Source organism: Fringilla coelebs, assembly GCF_963513975.1.
Source record: "Fringilla coelebs genome assembly, chromosome: 3".
NCBI lineage: Eukaryota > Metazoa > Chordata > Aves > Passeriformes > Fringillidae > Fringilla > Fringilla coelebs.
The window spans coordinates 54,319,719-54,339,914 of record NC_140030.1 but is presented as its reverse complement, the minus strand read 5'-3'; the positions used below and the strand labels follow the sequence as shown (position 1 = coordinate 54,339,914).

General features: G+C 35.9%; 1 protein-coding gene across 7 annotated transcripts in view; it reads right to left on the bottom strand.

The window, feature by feature from the left end:
* The window catches only part of LAMA2 (laminin subunit alpha 2), a 336,534-nt gene that overhangs the window by 179,873 nt on the left and 136,465 nt on the right, over positions 1 to 20,196 (bottom strand). For all 7 annotated transcript variants that reach the window (XM_084202390.1, XM_084202391.1, XM_084202392.1 and 4 more), the window contains exons 10-12: positions 19,802 to 19,962; positions 16,271 to 16,411; positions 14,757 to 14,930 (exon numbers count right to left, since the gene is read on the bottom strand). In XM_084202390.1, coding sequence (XP_084058516.1) covers positions 14,757 to 14,930; positions 16,271 to 16,411; positions 19,802 to 19,962 — 476 coding nt within the window. The remainder of the gene's footprint in view (positions 1 to 14,756; positions 14,931 to 16,270; positions 16,412 to 19,801; positions 19,963 to 20,196) is intronic.

Below are 20,196 nucleotides of genomic sequence, written 5' to 3'. Positions count from 1 at the left end.
CTAGATTCCCCTATACAAACCATTTTTTAGGGACGTCTCAAAATCAAACAAAAATGGTAGAGGGCAGGACACAGAGTGGGCTGCCAAAGAACCGACTTGGTCTGGTCTCAAACAAAACCTTCCTTTTTTTATCATGTGATAAAAATTTTAATTTGCATTTAGAATGAATAAAGATCATTAAAACCAAAGACACCTCCATGAGTTCAGAGGTACCCAGGCTGCAGGCTTGAGGTTAGGAGAGTATGTGATGAAGTATCACTATATCCTTACCAGCTTACACTCTTCCCTTGGCACACACTGTGATTATACACACCATGTGATTATAAAGAGGCTGCTGGGCTGATTCAACTTTCCTGTGCTGCAGTTTAGATACTGTTATACCCTCAAACTTTGTCTTTTTGTAAGAAATATACTAATGCTTTATGATTCTATGTAAAGAACTGAGAAGTATAAAGCTTTGTTTTGGTGCCTTATGAATGCAATAGCCACATACTCTGAAGGTAACGTATTGACATGTACCTCTGTTTCCTCTGAGGAAAAAAAACCTACTTGGCAGACCTTGCTCTAAACCTGAATGGGTGATCTTCCCTCTCTCAGGACAAACTCTTCTTCAGATCTGCAGGGTGAATCCTGTTTGCAGTTTAATGGTTTATTACAGATTGCGCTTCCATTTCCTTCAGTATTGCAGGTGAAAGTTCTTCAGAGCCACTGCAGAATACTTTGTACTGATTCACAGAATACCTAATACAGATGCAGACCAAAGATCTGTAATAAAATAACAACTGTGTGTAAGTAAACCCGATACTGATTGAGATCCAATGGGAGAATTTTTGCCTTAGCAATCTTAAGATACAAAAACTTGCCCTCAGAAATGACAGGTACTTGAAACTCCTCTTCATTTTCTTACTAGTTGGCCACATGAGAATTAGATCACATGTAAGCACAGATTTACACTCTTCCTAGTTAGAATCTCTTTCTGAATTCCACCTTTTCCTTTCTTCCCTCCCTAAAAACAAAGAACTCAGTGGGGATCATGTGATGCTCTTAGGCCACTTTTTAACAACATAATCGTTTCTAAAGCTTGCAGCAATTTGATTTTCCCTGTGGTGAGCTGACACAAAAACTAACAAGGAAAAAAAAAATAAGTTAACTTATTAATTAATAAAGAGAAGCTACTAAAAGTCCTTATAGAGCTTACAATTCCAAAGCAGCCTTATGGACAACCATAAGAACCTCGGGAAGTTTGAGATCAGTGAACATGCCATGTACTCCTAGCAGGAGCTACCTGCCTGATGGGGTGGTTTTATGCTGGCTCCTGATGGGATGCTGAATTTGTCCCAAGCAGATGTACTCATCAGGGTAGCTCAAGTCACTGAGTATTCCCATTTCTGTTCACACAGTCAGGATAATAAAGCACACCAATTAAAAATGTTTGCTTAATTGCTATTGCCATTCTGCTGGGATTTCTACTTCAGATTCTTTGGGCAGTATTCAGGCTTTTTTTTCTACTCTCAGTATTTTACATAAACCATATATATCTATTTCTATTGAAGTGGTTAAGAATGCTTTTGCCACTCTGGTCAAATTTTCCTTACGGTTCCAGATTGCCCAAAGCACGTGCAGAGTTAACTAGAGTGGGTACATAAATCTGTGGTACTGATTACACATTTTTACCGACTGAGTTAATGAATAAAATTTCATTTTAGTGTCCCTCCTATTACTCATTCATTTGGTATTCATTGTTTTAACACTGACCATAATGATACCCATTAGGTTTTAAAATGGACATCATTTATCCTTCCATAAGAATTCCATCATAATTCAGCAAGACAGCAATCTACTCATTATGATGGATCTTTCCATTAATAAGGTGAATTTGTGTCCACATTACCCAACGTAATATCTGCTGCATTCAAGCATTAATTAACATCCACTTATTTTAAAGTGGTAGTCACTACCTGCCTAGAGCAAAATAAATCCTGAATTGTAAACTTAAATTCCCCACATTCTTCAAGCAAAGTGAGGACATTTCATGAATACCCAGTGTTTTCAGTGCTTTATGAAATGCTGCAGCCAAAGCATATGTGCCCTAGTATTTATGAAAACTGGGCTTTCCCCTGCTAGAAAGCAGCATGCTGTTAACAGGCAAGAAGCCCTGGGACATCATTTTCAAAGACGTGGCTGACTGTAGCCACTTTGCAGTCATTTCTGCTGCTGTTCTGAGCATTGCAGAACAATCTCAGGTTCCTAAAAAGTGAATGAGAGAGTGGGTTTTCAGCTCTCTGAAGATTTTCATATTTGAATATGAAACTAAACTTATGTTGTGGAAATGTCAGAAGGACTTCAACAGGTCAGATCAAAATCTTTTTAGACTAAGGCTTTCTCTCCAAACACAAGAAAAATTTCATAATGTTACTAAGGAAATAATCTGTCATCTTCAATTCAAATGATTCAAACTGCCCCAAATTTCTGTATTTGAAATATACAGTCTTCTGCTGTGTGGCAGCGCAGAATATCACTACATATTCTAAATATCTTTAATGCATAAATGGATCTAAATTAGCAAATTTTAAATGGAAATCAAAAATAAAATATGCAAAATACATACAGGAAACCTACATAAGAATTTAAATTAAATTTTCTGGGTTAAAAACACCAGAAATCTTTTGAAGAAAACAAAGGAATACTTTTTTATGGACCTACTATAAGGTTTTACTTTAGCTGCTTGTCATGAAACATTTAATAGATCTATAGAACAACCATTTTCTAAATGCAGCATTTAGCCACACAAAATACCAAAAGGCAGCCTGAAAGAACTATCTTGTAAAAAATCTCAAGAGGAAGTCAAAGGTGCATTACATTTTGGAACATAAAATGTGATCAGAGTAAAGTTACTTCTCTGTACAATACATCGACAGATGATTGCCCAGAATTATCTTCTCAAAAACAAGTATAAAAAAAAACCTTCACAGTACTGGGAAACAAAGTAGACAAAGAATCTAAGTAATAATTTACAAGAAAAGGAACTCAATCTAAGTTTTTTATAGTTGTCTATGCTCTCATAGACAGCCAAGTATATAAATGGCAGACTGAAAGCACATTATAGCCAGTAATAATATTTATAAACAGATATAAATTAGGTGAAAAGATGCTGCTTTCATTATTTTAAATAAAGAACCTCATAATTTTCTTTTCCACCACAAAAACTTGCATTGAAAGTTGGGAAGCTTTTTTGTTATGCCATTTCCATTTTGCCTGTAACTTTCAGAAAAACATTAGATTTTTAATTAAGTAAATTGAATTAAGAACCATGTTGTGTCATACATTTTCAAACAGGTTTCACAGATTGATGAGGCCCATCCCTGAATGGTGAATGCACTTCTATTTGATTCAAAATTGAGACAGTGCAGGGACAGTTAAGAGAGACTCTGAGATTTGGAGAGCTCTTTTGCCGATCCCAAATCTTTTCAGCAATCATTTATTTCCCTTGAATATTGCAAGCAAAACCATGTTTTGTTTCATGCAGCTCTGGGAAGGCCTGGTAATGAGTCTGGTGATTTACTGATAGAATCATCTATTTGATCACACTTATGGCAGGAATAAGAGATTCTGAGTTATCCTGGAACCATTAAGGTTCGAAAACATCTCTGTGATGAATATCATTCATCAATGTAATGCTGCCAGGTCCACCACTAAACCATGTCTGTAATCACCCCATCGGCACATTTTTGAACATTTCCAAGGATGGTGATTCCGCTGCTTCCCTGGGCAGTTTGTTCCAATGCTAGACCACTCTTTCAGTGAAGAAATATTTCCAAATCTCCAATGCACACCTCCTCTGGCAAAACCTGATGCTCTTTCCTCTTGTCCTGTCATGTGTTACCTGAGAGAAAAGACCCAAGGCCACCTGTTTATATCCTCCTTTAAGGTTGTTATAGAATGTAGTAAGGTCCCCCTGAGCTTTTTCTCCAGGATAAACAACTCCCATTTGTTACCAAATGTTAGGATTTTTCCACTACTGCAAGTGTCTTCTCAGAAACAAAGGAAGAAAATTACAGTGACATTTCCTCAAAGGCACACTGCAGTTACTCAGCCAACTGCAATAACGCCAAAGAGGATCACACTTTCCAAATTCAGAAACAAAGTATCTCTCTGTGATGTTTCAAATAGAAAATTTGAGAATGTTTACTGAAAAAAGCCAAAGAAGTATTTTAATGAATCATTGCCAGATAGCTCAAACATAAAAGTTTGAGAGCTTTTTGAAAAAAGTTGCCCTGATCATTCCTCTATTTAATTTTCTGTAATTTTTAATCTCATGCGGCAGTTTTTATTCTCTTTCATCCTTTGTGTTCCACATTCATATTTTTGTTCAACAGATGAGATGCATGTATAAAATGATTTTTATTCAAATGTATAGGTATACTTATCACCTATGTGATATAAAACAAAAGACACAGAACAGTGACAAAACTGGATTCTGTGCATCTACCTAACTGAGCTAATACATCACCTATGAATGAGAGGAAAACTTCACGGGGCCTCATGGCACTGAAGCTGAAACTCGGCAAAAAACCTGTAGAAAGTTCTTTCTGAAAAAGAACTTTTCATCACAGCAGACTAAACAGAATTAGCTCACACATTTAAATAATAAGACACAGCTGACCAAACAATGCATCTGTTTATTTGATTATCTTTAAAGGCATCTGTTGTTACAAACCTAATTCTAATTTAAAAAAATGCGGTTTCAGTCCACCAGCTTTATTACTTTAGACTGCTTAGGTTTATTAAGCTATGAAATCTTTCTATATCTATTAAGAACAGAATACTGATCTATTATTTCCTTTTTCATTTCACTTTTTTAACTTTTCCATCTGTTTTTTTTTTTTAACTTGGCAAACATTTACAATTACTAGATATGTGTACAGCTCTGTATTGTTGCATTTAATTTAAAATATGTAAGAAGAAAAAGTTCTTCTCTAATATGACAGACTTTGATCATCTAAGCTTCAAAAAAACTTCAAAGTAAATGAAATACTGTGTTGTGTTTTTTCTGGAGCACAGAAGATACAATATTGATGGGAAACTACAGATTACTATTCCCCATATTTATATCCATTAATATTTCTGCAAACAAGATACCTTGTTCACGGCAAAGCAAACCTAGAATTGTGTGAAGTTTTGCCTTAGTAACTGCATGGTCAAGTATGTGCTGCAGTGAGGGAGAGCCCACCAGGACACATGCCAGGAAACCTTCTGGTAGGAAGAGATGCACAGCCATGGAGAGGATTGCTATACTGACTGGCTAATTTGGCTAATTTGCTAATTTGCACAGCCTAAAGTCTTTTCTTTAAAGGACTGCTCACTCCAGGTCACACCTTCAGAGCACACTGGAGCAATCCTACAGATAACTGAGACCTGGTTCAGGAATATAGAGAGCCGTTGCTCTGCAATTTAATTTTAAAAACTGAATCATACCTAAAATAATCTCTTAAAATGTTAAACTGAAGGGATGCATCCCTGGCACTGTTATTTTTAATTAATAAAGCATATTTGAAATCCTCAACAGAACAAAAAAAGCCTAGAAGAAAACTGACACCGAAAGTTGTTAAAATGACTGCCTTCACTGTGAAAAATTTTCCTGTCTCTAAAATGAATTAAACTAGCCAAGGAATTGATCCAGAAGTGTCAGGTGTTTAATGATATTTAATACTTACAGCTTCAAAAACTTGTAATAAAATAATGAAAAATATTGATAATGTTACAGTTCTTCTATCTTGCTCATTTTTCTGAGGAAGTTAGCTCTGGAAAATAAAGGGATAGAGCTAAGAGGGCCAAACATACATCACTCTCTGCAATGAGAAAAAAAAAAAGGATTAATCTGTATCACAACAGAGAGTGCCTGTGAAACTGAAAAAGAATGTAGATACCAATCACAAATTCATCCAGCCATCTCAGGAGACAGGGGTGGTACTACATGTATTGTCAGAAACATTCTAGCAAAATATGGAATGTTAAGGCAGGCTCATGAAAAAACCCAGAAAAACACAAAACAACCTCACCAAAAATAAGTCCAAATCCATTCATTTGGGTAAAACAATCATCTGTCTCTACTCATGCATGCCATCTGCTCTTGCTGCTGCCACTCCTGTCAATCTGAAGTTGATAGGTAATGGCCCTATGATTCAGGGAAACTGCTGAAGTGTGCACTCAGGCTTCAGTTTGAGAGATGGGTTCATTTATCATCACAATAAGCTATTACCATTGATAGGTCACAACACATTGAAGAGACAGTCAGCCTAATTGGCTCAACTCAGCTCTGCATGTGCCTCTAGGAGAGGAGCGCTGCTTTGCAGGTAATATTCCATCATCCAACAAACCACCTGTTTAATAATTCATTGCAGTTCAGCTTAGGGTTCTAGCACATGATTATCCCTTCCATATGCCAAGTATTGAGGTCTTAGCCCTTTTGGATCTTGGGTGCAAGAAGATAAATACAAATTCATTCTATAGTTATGGTAATCCACATTTCTAAAAGCTTTACTGAGTATTTAAAATTCCCATTTTCTAAAGAAATATATTTCTTTATAAAGAAATTTTATTTCTGTATAAATTAAATATATTTTAAAATTAAATAAAAATTAAATATAATATTTCTTTATTTCTGTATAAAGCTAGGGTCTCTCTCTGGAAAATAAAATCTCTTCTGCCATCATTCTCTTCTATTAAAGATGGTGTTACAGTATGCAAACTTACTAGGAATGTTAAGTAATGGATCTCATTTTGCTTTCGAGAGATTTCACAAAGCAGCATGAGTCCATTCATAGTCAGGGTAGATGAGACATGGGATAGTGTACATGAGACATGGGATCTACAGGATTTAAAGGATGCTTCATACTCTGTTCAGGTATTAGATCAAAGCAGGATACTCAGTATTAATAGGCTTAGAACGATGACTCTATGAAAACACAAGTTAAAACTAAGCAAATAATTCAAGCTTCTGATCACTACTGTGCTACTTACTTGTCAGTTCTGGTTACCATTTCATTATTCAATTCCTTGGCTGCTTATCACAGCCATAATGAGTACTGCTGTCCATAAACTAATACAAAATATAATAAAAAAGCATTACTTTGTCTACACTTTGAATATCAGTTTGGGTTTTCTTTCACTAATGATGTCTTAATTGAATTTGCATGATTTTCAACCATTTACACCACCTTTAAATCTTCTGTACTCTTGTTAGTAATGCTACTTTGTGTTTGAAAAATCAGCGACTCCTGCCAATATTTTGTTTAACAAACACACAACCTTTTTGGTAATTACAAGGGATGTAAAATGCTGTTTACCAAGTTAGTTGGATTAGGTCTCCCAGATCTGTGAATTGATTAAAAATTCCCATAACATCCATACAATAAAATATGAGTCCCATAAATCTACACACACAGACTTCCTAATTGCATGAGCATACAGGTCATGAGCACTTGGATTTGGGCACCAGTGCTACACTTGTTTGGTTTTAAAACTTCATATTGACACAAGGTAGTGTGTCAATCCAGTTTAGGCACCAAAACTTAGTTTCTAAGGGCAGATGTAGAACAGCAAGGCTAAGTCCTACATGTAAAATGGAAAAAACAGGATTTATCCATCTTGTAGAGAAGCTGCATGTAAGGACAATCTTGAGATTATCAGATGCTACTGAGCACACCAGACTTCAAAAACAATATAGCACAGATTGAAAATACAACAAATGGTTTGTGCTAAAGGCCATTTCCCTTGTGCACCATCAGAAATTCTCAGTATTTCTGCCCTGCTGCATACTGCCTTTTTGATATGGAAAACAAAATGGAACACCATAAAATTACAAAACTAATGCTCAGTGGCATCATGCAGTGTTACTAATGCATTATATAAACTCAACAATTTCAATTACATTCTATTTCAAGATTTTGTAAATCATTTAAATTTGAAGTAAATTATGGGGGGCAGGTAAATCAAACAGAAATTGCAGTTTATTTATTCATAAAGGGAAATCTCGAAACTAAACATAAAACTAACTCTTTATGGCTCTCAATATTTTGAGAATGACTTTTCAGTGGTTCTCAAGTATACCCTTTTGGTGATGGCCATAAATTCCTTCATCACGTCCTGTGTAACCCAATATGAACTAGATGTCTGGACTATAAATTCTCTCTGATTAATCTAAGTGAGTAAAACTTGATTAAACACTTTACTTACAGGTACCCTATGATGAGCAAGGAACTCTAAATATAGTTTTCAAAGCAAACACTTATTTGCTGATGAAGTATTTAGCATGCAGAGGAATGTATATAAGAGGAATTAAATATAAGAAGAGCAAAATCCCTATGTATCCTCCCTTTCATAAATTTCAGTTTTCCTTAGCAGTGGTTAAGTAACCACTATTCAATTTAGCTGTCTCTAGCTTGGGAATCATCATCAACATATATCTTTGCATGGTGACAAGCCCTCAGTACAAACCTCCAGATATATAAATTCTTCCAAAGTCAAAGCCTTTTTTGTTTTTCTTCTGCTTCTTCAGATCCTTCATTATTTTAGTATTTGGGATCAAAGAAATTAGAGAGTAAGAATTTGCAAGCTGGAAAGAATATTCCCCCAATTTACCTCCTTCTTCATTATTTCCTATCACCCCTCAGTGCTCTCTCTCTAGCATTCACTTCCCTTCTTTTGTGAAACTGCTTTATTTTCTGCTTGTTTCTCCATTTTTCAACTGCCTCTATTGATTGAAACCCTTGCCTTCAAGGCAGACTTGGGTAAGCAGGTAACACAAAGGACACTTGAGATTTATGAAATAATTTCACCAACAGTAAATTTCCTCTTTTATCTAGAGCAGTGTAAGATGATTTTAGCACTAAGAAATTAAATGTAACATGGGATACATGAAATACTGCAGTCAGTGTTCTCAGCTAGGCAGAGTCTGAGCCCCGTTTCAGCCCATTTCCAAGGCTCAAAGAGGCTGTAACAGTCTACTGGGCATCCTTAGTTTCCTTGTAATCACAATAACGGCTGTACTTGAACCATCCCAACAGGCTACCCAAGCATCATTAAAAGCATTAAGGAGGAACAAAGTGTGCAAAATTTACTTATCTCTTGGTGGTTCTTTGTAGTCATGGGTAGCTGAGCCCCAAGCAGGACAGTACTAATGCTGCTGCACTTTTTACTGGGGATCAAGCCAAATTTGGCAAGCCACAGCTGTGAAAGAATGCAGAGACCTACCCCTGCCCATTTCATGGTGCCAAACTAAAAGAATATTTCAGTAAAAATAAAGAAACTAAACCAAATAATGAAATGCAAATTAAGTAAACTTAAAGAAAGCATCAGGTGTGATTGAAATCTTTAAAATGTTTTGTTCTTCCCTTGGATGTCTGCTGTGTTTGTCCCATCTTTTCCGTATCTGACTCTGCCTATTATCTCAATTTTTAGAAGCTCTACTGAAATAAGTGCTAATAAAATAAATGGCACATTTGGTATAAATTGAAGACAATTTCATACTGTTGACTGACTGATTACCATGGTGACTTGGTTTCGGTCAGGTCAGTTTAGATTGTGATTTAAAATAAAACAGAATTATTTAGATCATTTTTATGTTACTTGTTATAAAAAGAAAAACATCAATTAACTAAACAATCTTTTTCTTAGAATAATGCATTCCAATATGAAAGATGAAGGATACTGAAGTAGCTGCATTTACAAAATTTATTTTAAATTTAGGTTTAACTGCATTGCTTTAATTTTCTGCGATGAGTGCCTGCTGACTACTTAAAAAAATCTGAAATTTGCAGCAACTCTTAATATTCAGGGGTGTTGAAGGACATTTCTTGCATACTACGTACCGCTGTTACCTATTACTGTTTCTTTTATAGATATGGATAACATGCATATAACCCAACTATTTCATTCTATTCATACTTACAATATACTAAGAATCATTAAATGTCCCTACAAAATTGGTTTGGTTGCGTTATGCCTTCCACTTGAGGATCACATTATTCCCTACTGTGTTCCAAATTTACTGTTGCAAAATTGGAGATGTGCTTTGCTACACATTCAAATCTGGTGCTGACACTTTCATGTGCAGAGGGTATAAAAAAGGCAAATTCATCATTAAATACTGTCCTTACCATCACACAGTGAAGAGACACCTCACACACTACCATTAGGTCACTAAAGGGTGACCTGCTTAAATATGGACAACCCATATTCATTAGGGAACAAAATCTTCTACTGATAGCCTAAACTGACCATACAACCTGAAATCATGGGTTTTCATACAAAGGTGCACAAATGGAAACCTCACCAGCCCACCTATGCTGCGCTACTTTGCTTCCCTGACAATAAAAGCGATACAGACACATGCTTTAGAAAAATCAATCTGTTGGCTGAATTCGACACAGCTGAGTGTTGGAATTCCCTAGGCTAGATTACTTTCATTAGGCCAAATAATTTCAAAACCAACTGATGGTAAAAATAGTAGCTTCCAACTACAATTTAACTTGCATTTCATCCATCTATACCAAAAAGTATTATGTTAGATTGCCTTCCTTTTTGAGACAGGCACTAAAAGTAAAGAAGTTGTGGGTCTTTTTAACTGCATCATGTCCATGAACAAGAAAATCTTGAGATCTGAAATCATGACAATACTAGATGAAGCTTTCTGGGCTTAGATGCATTCATAATTCAGGACAATTGATCCCAGCATTTCAGTTCCAGCTGATTATTGTATTATTTACGCTTCTTTATGTTTTGGGTCTCAACTCCATCCCTTCCCCCCTGGGAGCCATAGACTGCAATTTGCTTGCATTATTCCGCCTTTTGTATCAGAATTGCCTAAGAAATGAAAACAAATGGAAGGAAATAAACATAAAAGCTATGAGGACCTAGTTTATGATTATTTCATAATTCAATTTTTAATGCTATGAGGTATTCTAGGCAGTCTGTAATAGATAATATGTCACAAAACAAACTGCTCATTCTATCCCAATCTAGTTTTCCACTAGTGAAGTACTTTAAAAAGGCTGACAGATTTTTTAAATTTGTATGAATTGACTACAGGCTTATTACAGTGTCTTCATTTCTGGACTCAATGAAACAATGACTTAGTGAAGTCAGCAAATAGGTTACTAGCAAACAGCTAATTATAAAATAACAGGAAAATAAATGAAGGAACAGGGTCAAAAAGTCCCCTTCCTGTTCTCTATGCACAGCCTCTACACAAAACTTTCAGCTGCTGTCTTGGTTTTAACTAGAAGTCAGAGAAAGAACAATATCTATCATATGGTTATGGAGTTGGTCTATGGAGTGGACAAACATGATCTGCAAGAACTTTTCCCAGAGATAACAAAACTTAACATTCAAACATTTTCTGTGCTAATTTTCAACATGCTTGAACTTCATGAAGAATCAGCTTACATTAACCTTATTTATAGTGAATGGGATCATACTGTACAACTAATTAAAATGATTCCTATAAAACAGGGTTGGATTCAAGAAACATCTCAGTCCAAGTCTGTCAGGATACATATAGTGGTTTGGAGAAAAAGTGGTTTAGGGTTTCCATCATGCTGTTTGCAGTTTAAGTAATGGCAGCATTAGTGTCTGCTCAAAACCCAGATGGAAGAGTGGGAGGGGATGCAATACATGCTGCACCTTGAGACCTAACAATGTCCAGAGATTTGAATTCCAAGATGAACTCCACCTAAGGACCAAATTAACCTGCAACTGCTGACCAAAGGCAGTGCCCTAATCATCTGAAAATGCAAGGTAAATCTCCACCTTCGCATTCAAGCTCACTCTTGGCAGAGAAAGGAAGATAAAACTTGCAGCTACAGTAAAACAAAAGTATGTACCCAAAGATGGAAGTTCCCTCATGGAATTTCAGGTGGCCTCAGCCACCTCTCATGTTTGATGTTTGTGTCATGGAGGGGTGGGAAGAGGTGTCATATGTTTAGATATGTTGAATATCATGATTACTTTTGTCTCATAAGGAGCTTCTACTCATCACACAAATTATCAAATTGCTTTTTGATGAGGCCTGAAAGAGGCAGAGTGTATACATAATGTTCAACTTCCAAAATACTGCACACACCTAATGCTTCTGCACTGATTTTAAAGAAACAAGTGTTTCACATTACCCTGCTGATTTGGGTATCTAATTTTTAATTTATTTTATACTTTCTTTTCAGTGCTCTGTTCAAACGCTATCATACTATAACTCATAACACTTTCAGACAAATTAATAAAATATTTTAGCGTGGACACATGTTTAAGAGAAACTTATAGATCCATTGTCAAAACAATTTAAGAAACTGCTAACTAAAAGAAAATGAGGTTTTCAAATACCTAAAATGTAATTAGAGTTTCTAAAATAATGCAATTTTCCAGATTCTAGGAGGTCTAACACAGCACAAGTCCTCCAAGTCCTCATGATTGCTGCAATCATTAGTTCAGTAGGCTATGAGAAGGTAGGCAGGCAAGAATATTAACTGCCTTATGATACCTACTAAAACCTTAATACCAACCATTTTAAATCTGTTCTCTCAAATTATCCACTAGGTATTTTATTTCTAGAAATTAAATTCCTCCAGATTACTCCCAAACGTATTCTGCATTAAAAACATTGTTCAATTTCTCAGTTCAAATGCATATTGGGTTTTTAAAAATTACCTGAATTTATACAACTAAGTTTAAGTTCTGGTAGCAGCAAATATATCTAGAAGACTAAAAGGGCATGGTAATGTTAAATTAATTTACTCATGTTTTTGTCCCACTCTGACATACACAAGAATCCTGTACCATCTACAACCTCTTGTTATTTAGAATGTCTCCTTAGAGACACAGTCCAGGACTGGTATCACATAGCCTAGTGTCACCCAGATTTAGATGAAAAAGAAAAAGCTGAAGGCTGCACAGGGGCATCCTATTTATAATGTTTTTTCCCTTCCAAAGAGGCAGCTGGAGATGGATGTAAAACAATCAGATAGCACACATATATGAATCAACACTGTGGAGGCACACGCAGAACATGCCAACTTCATAATAAAAGAATTATTTGATATAAGTTTTTTGAGCCATATTTGAAAACTAGAAAATGCAGGATTGTTACTACCTCGATTTATTCAATTTTATTTTTGGGAATATTATTTAAGAGCAATAATTTTAGCAATATAGAGGTGAGGCAGCTTTCTGTGACACAAGATTTTTAAATGACAAGAGAAGTGTACGACTCGATAAAAGATTTCCTAAATTTTTTTTTCTATGTTTCTTGAGACAAAAATTCTTAAAGATTTTTGCATGCTTTGACATACCAATTATTCTACAGCTAGCAGTTATTCTCAAGAAAGGATGTTTTTATCTAGATTCAGCTATTTGGTTTTATTCAGTTTCAGCTATTTAGAGAAATGTTTTATTGAGTTTACAAATAAGGACTCTCAATATTCTATTTCCATTTCCCTTTCCACAGAATAAATCATCTGGCCTAGGCATGTCATTATGACTATAGTTTACGTGATGCAACATGACAGTTAAGATGTACTGTGGTAATTTGAATGCTTTCACTGTTATTGTAGTATCAAAAATTTATATGGTTCAGTTATTAAGGCAAATTGCTTCATTCATACAGTGATATCTGACAGTAACCACAAAGGACCTCCAAATTACACTGAAAAAATATCTCCCACATTCAAATAACGTCTGTGTATTCCTACCATTATTTTGCTCACTGACTAGAAGCAAGATGGAATTCTGTAAGGAAAAGTATCAGTTCACATTTCAGGGTAAGTTCACAGACATGCAATATTATAGAAGAAACTCCCTCTTGCCCAGCTAAGTGAGCCTGACTCTCTTTAACAATTTATAGGCCATGAAAAGGATGCCCAATTCTTCGGAATGATGTTATTTAGTTTCAGTGTGCTCACTTACCTTCTGTCATGTTGATTTTCAGCCAACAGGAAGAAATAAATAAATAAATAAGAGGTTGACTAGCCTGCAGAGACTACCAAGGAAAACATGCTCAAATACATCACTGTTAGCATTTCTGATAAGTTTTAGCATAATCAGGGTTACAGGAAATGGAAAGCTGTTAAGCTTTCTTCACATTTAAGACTCATTCAGTCTTCAGCTCTGCTTTCTGGAAAAAAATGAGATTTTCATGAAAGTATTTTGGATTTGGTATTAACCTGTGGAGTGTGAATATGTGTGCACATGCACACTTATATACACGCAGACTTAAACACACACATTAGAACTGTCACAAAGCTCACAACAGCATTTTCTGAGCTCCAGGGCAGAGAGCTCCCCACACACAAGTTTCCTGAAAAACGTTTAACACCCCCACAACATCTGATACACAACCTGCATCTCTAAAAAGCAGATGAGGGAACTGGTTTTCAAAGCAGAGTACAAGGTGTGAAGAGAACAGGCCAAGCTGAACCACATACCAGCAAGTTCATTCAAAAACCAATGCCATGAACTAGCTGCACTTCTCTAACACCTGACTGCAGGAGACCAAAGACGGCTCAAGGTTAAAGATACTTAGTTAATTTTGCCTACCTAACTCTTTGCCTCAAAAGGATACTCCACACAGGTGATTCCTTCCTGCTTGCAATTTAGCCAGTCAAATAGCTAACCAATTTTATCCTCCCTCAGTTTCACCCCCCTTCAAAGCCTTACCTTTTTTCTCAATAAATCAAATTAGTGTTTAGGCAAGTACCACCTGCACTTACTTTGTTGCCCAAATAAGGACTGGGGGCGCTCCAGTAGTAAATCTGTGGCAGTACTTTTTGCGCAGCCACGTTACTGATGCTGAGCTGCTCATGCCCATCAACTCTCTTTTGTGTGGGGATAACTCTGATGAGACCTGGTAAGTCAGTCAGATACCAACCATTCATGTCTTCTATCTAAAATAATCAGAAAATAAATAAATAAATTAAAACCCACATTAGAGTAAGAATCAGAACATTGATCATTTCAATAGTCCCAGCCTTGCATTCTTCAAATTTTTTAAAAAACTGATTAGGTTTAATAGCAGTGTAGTAACCAAGGAAAACACAAAGTGAAAACAGCAAACATTTTTTTATGGTATATGACTAGGAATTATAACTTCTCGGTTTGAAAGAACTGCAAGTATTTGCATTCTGTGCTTCATGGTCCAGACCAAAAAGGAAATTCCATCATACAAACATATGTGCAAGAATATCTACAAATATTTTGCAAATTTTCAGTAAATAATATCAGTCACAGATTGTACAGAAAATGAACTGACAAATGGATATACATTTTCTAATTGCTGTAGGCAGAATAATTTATAATATTTTTCCATTCTAAAACCTTACAACTTACAAGGCCAAATATACTTTTTATATATTTTTGGTACTGGTAAGCACCAGAACTTGAATTTCTGAAATCCCATAACTAGAAATGAATCATCAGAGAAGAGCACACTCTTTGTAAAAAGATGGCTTCTAGAGCCCGGATGCAAGCAGAACAATAAATGAGCTCAGCCATGGAATGGAAAATTTCCCAGTTGCTGGCATGTAAATGAGAACATTAGATGTTACTTGCAGACTTCCAGCATAACAATATGGCCAAAATCAAGATCTAGTAGACCTAGAACACATTTTCCAAACTCAATCTACAGGCATGAATATGTAGCAAACATCCATTTCAATGGCATCAGTGTCTGAGCTTTGAGAACTAATTTACAGTTTAGAGTATATTTGCAGGCTAAAGATATTTTTCTACAGTATAAATAAGAACACCAAGTTCATCTCCCTCTCACATCCTTTCCTAGGAATGCAGCACACAAAAGAAATGCATTCAAAATGCCCTCTGCAAGGCATTCCTTTTTCTTTTAAGCTGGGTTGTACATTTACTGTTTCCAAATTCTTAATTACTTCAGATCTAGAAATTTAATGATTACCTGGAAAAGAGGTTGCCCTATGGATATTGAGCATTTAATTCAAGAGTGATTATGTATGCACATTCCAGCACTGTGTTTATGTATATGGCTTCAATTAATATTGTTATAGCTTCTTTTGTGCATTTCACTGCTCTAATTGCTCTATTTCAGAACTTTCTCACAAAGAGTGATGAAGCTTACAAGCATTTTCTTTTGGATAAATGAAAAATTAGGGGCGTGCATGATTTTCTAATAAGAAAAAACCTAGTGACAATGGTTAGTGACAACACAAAAAACACAAAGCAAAGACATGTACTGGTATGATAGGATTTTTCTTACACTTCTGTAGGTAAAGGGAGAGTGTCTGCAGACATTTGTTTTCCCAGAGCAGAAACATTCCTCACAGCCTTCGGGATTATTTTGCTGAAGATTGAAGAAACCTGGTTTACAACGGTCACAGTTTTCTCCTTCAACATGCTCCTGGAAAGGTACATTAGAGTATTACTTCAGTTGTCATAGATGAGAATCAGAGATCACTGCCCTTTTATTCTTCAGGAGGACTCTAAAGACATTTATAGGAAAGACTTTCTTATTTGTGAATGCTCGTAGAAAATCCTTTACACAGTAAAAGGTGCTATGTGGCTGCATGTAAATAATAGGACACGGAATTTGGACATTAAAAGAGTTGTCATTTCTCATCCCTATGAATGGACATACTTAATTTCAGGTAATAATCTAATTTACATCCTTTACACTTGAGAGTCTCAGAGGGGAACATACAGCAATATGTTATGACCTCAACAACCACAGTATGTAGGTAAGGCTGACAAAATCCATGCACATCCAGCTGATGGAAACTACAGGTACGTGGCAGTAGTTGTACTAATCACTCTGAGTATCAGTTTTTCAGAGATCTCTCATTAATAGATGAATTCAGGATAGATACAAGTAGTAAATGGCAATAAATATACAGGCACTAAATATACATGAGCTATTCTCAACTTAGTATTTTGTAATTATATTTTTCATAGAAAGCTTACATTGTGCATTAAATCGTACTATCTTACACTATAAATCAATTTGTCCTATAGGCAAAATTAAGGCTAGGTTTTCTATACAGAGTTTGTGGCAGGAGGCTCACGATATTGTGCTGGCTTAGTACTCAGTATCTTCCCCAACAGAGCTCAGAAAATTTTTCCTCTTTCAGAGGTATTATGCAGAGTCTCCTTAACCCTGGAGACAGTGCTCTGTGGAATGCACAGGGACTGAACTGTTGTCTCTACATCAGCAGAGAATGAACACATCCTAAAAATCCTGCCTACACTGTGCTGTCTAGGGTAGCTCAAAATACACAGCTCCCAAGTAAATTCACTGAAAGCCATTTGATAGCCTCCTGGTTAAGATGTAGCAAACCTGGCAAAAATGGGGCAAAGCAGGTGGATGTATGGGGAGAAAGGACAGCACACATGAATTAAGAGAAAATAGAGACAGTGTGCAGGAAGTGGCAATGACCTGCAAAAAGTGAAAATTTACTAAAGTCTTTACCACTTAATTATACAGTAAAAATATGTGTAGTAAAGTATCTTTGCTCTGTCTCTAATGCTGTGCTCTATGCTCCTCTTCAATAATATCACACAGACTATTGAACAAAGCACAAACATCTTTAATAAAAGTCAAGGTTATAAGTCAATTACATTTAACTTCAAAATCTCATTAATCTCAAGACTGGCATTTTTACATTTTCACCAGAAATCTTGAGATTAATCAATGCCTATTACTGCCATGGATATGTCAAAATCAACTGGTTACTCATGCTTCATGTGAATAATAACATGGGCAACATCTGGACACAGACAGTCTCACCTTTTATTTAAGAAACTACACTTATGAACACTGGTCCCAAAAGTTTCATACTGTGTTGATATGCTTAGTGTGTGCAGAGTGGGAGGAGGAAAATAAAAAGAGAGCTGCAAACCAAACATGTTTAAATGCAAAGTTGCCCACTCTGCAGTCACAAACATCATCTGTGAGTAAAACCTGTAGAACTCGATTGAGTGGGCAGCAAATTCAGTGAATAATAGATATAATAAAATTCAGAGTTGGAAAGGAGATCCAACATATCCCTCAGCAAATAAAGCAATGTTTTTGCAAGCCCATATATTTCTCAATACTTTTCAGTGCAGTATTAAGCTATCCAAAGATGAAACTTTGAACACATACCTTCATCAAGTTCCAAAGCCTATCCAGTTAGGACTGTTTATCAGCGATTTCCTTTACAAGAAAACTATCTTTAGCAAATTTAAAGCTCATCATAAGTAGTTGAAAGATTAAAAGAAGGGAAGCATTTCCTAAGACCTGCTATTAACCAGACATCACACTTTATTCTTCACATGGAGCATAAATAATCTGATGATTTCAGCGTCCCTTTGACCATATTCTGCTTTGATTTGAATTTGAAAATTGAAAGTGAAATTAAATGTGTATGTATCTGTATCTCAGCTATTTACAAAAGATATAATTTTTCTCTCACATGCACTTAAAAAGGGATTGGAGGAGCACAAAGAAGACAAAAGACAAACACTGAGAGAAAAGTGCATATAATGAGAACTCTCTAGGATAGGAACACATATTTCTATTCTTTATTTATTCATTTTGGTCTGCTTGTACTAACAGGTCAGTTTGGCTTTACATGAATAACATCATAAGAATCATTAAGCAGTATTTATCTGGTATTTAGCATAATACATCTCCATCAAAGCTCCATTCCAAGCCAGAACATAGCAAAATCACACTCTTATGATCTTCTAGACTTGATGGCTAAGTAATTAGAAATATGATGTGGATGATTTTATTTCTGAAAGAGAGCATGTGGCTGTTACATAAAGTGAGGATAAAGTTAATTCTCTGAGTAGATTTCAGTGCTATTCAGCTGTCAAACCAGAGCTTTGTGTGTGTCTGCAGCATGAGATCGAAGCATTTTTTGTACATTCCTGTATTTAAGAATGCCATGTAAGTATTTTTAAATTCTCATTTGTGACTAATTCTGTTAACTAAATTTTGGATGGGAATTCCCACAAATACAGTACAGAAAAATTGATCCACAGTACACTTAGCAGTCCTTTGGGCATATTCATGGTCACTTACTAGACCGTGACTTAAAAAGCACAACCCTTTCTAAAGCCTTTCTGATAGCTAGGTGTTTTATAAGTGCATGCATCTGCTTAAAAATGTTTTTAATGTCAATGTAATATCAAGATATAGTTTGAGGGAGATACACAATGACACGCAGAGAAAAACCCACTTAAATTTTCTTCCAAGAAATTAAGACATTCATCCTACAGAAAGGATAGATTTTGTTTTTTTAAACATGTTAGAGATTTCTAAGCAATCATCCCAAGGCAGGAAAGAATGTCATATATCCCTAACGACTACTCCTAAAAGAAAACTTTCTTGTTTTAATAGATCATCAGTTCGCTTCATTTTCTCTCTTTGAAATCACATTTACAGGTTAGTTTTAGAAGTTACAATGCTGTAAACATATAGTTTTTGAGAAGATGAGGATGGAGTTTGAAACAAATGATTCACAGGCTTTGTAAGTGTCCCTTCATTACCAATTTCCAAGGACTTGTATGACTGGCAGCATACAAGGCTCCTAGGTAAACATGTTGATTGAAGTGAGTTCTGAGATGACACAAGACCGTGTAGGATTTTGTAGGACCAGGACTAAGTGTTCTGTGAGAAGTGGCTAACATAGACACTAACACAGCTAGGTAGAACAGTGGAATACTCTGGCACAATTAAAGGACATTAATGCAATCTTTCAGTACCATTAGAATCTTTCTATGGCTCAGAGGAATTGGACATCCATACCTTGCAGATGCAGGGACCTATGCAGGGGTCATCATTTTCACTGCCCTCAAGGGAGCAGTTGCAGGGCAGGCACTCAGGATATCCTGTATAACCCAAGGCACACCGATTGCAGCTTTCTCCTGCATAGCCAGTCTTGCAGTGACAGAAACCAGGCAATAAATCTATGGGAAGAGGGAGAAAACATGAGATGTATTTCATTTGTCATTATTATTGTCAGATACGTGTGCTAGAGCGCTCAAAGCAATACCTTTGGTAGGTTTAACATTAGGGCGTGTTTACTGCTGCTCACACCACCATCTATAACTCAGAATCATCTGAGAGAGGCTGGAATGAACAATGTAAGAATAGGGCAAGTACACAGTGATTTGAATTCTGAGTTTCCAGAAATCTGCATG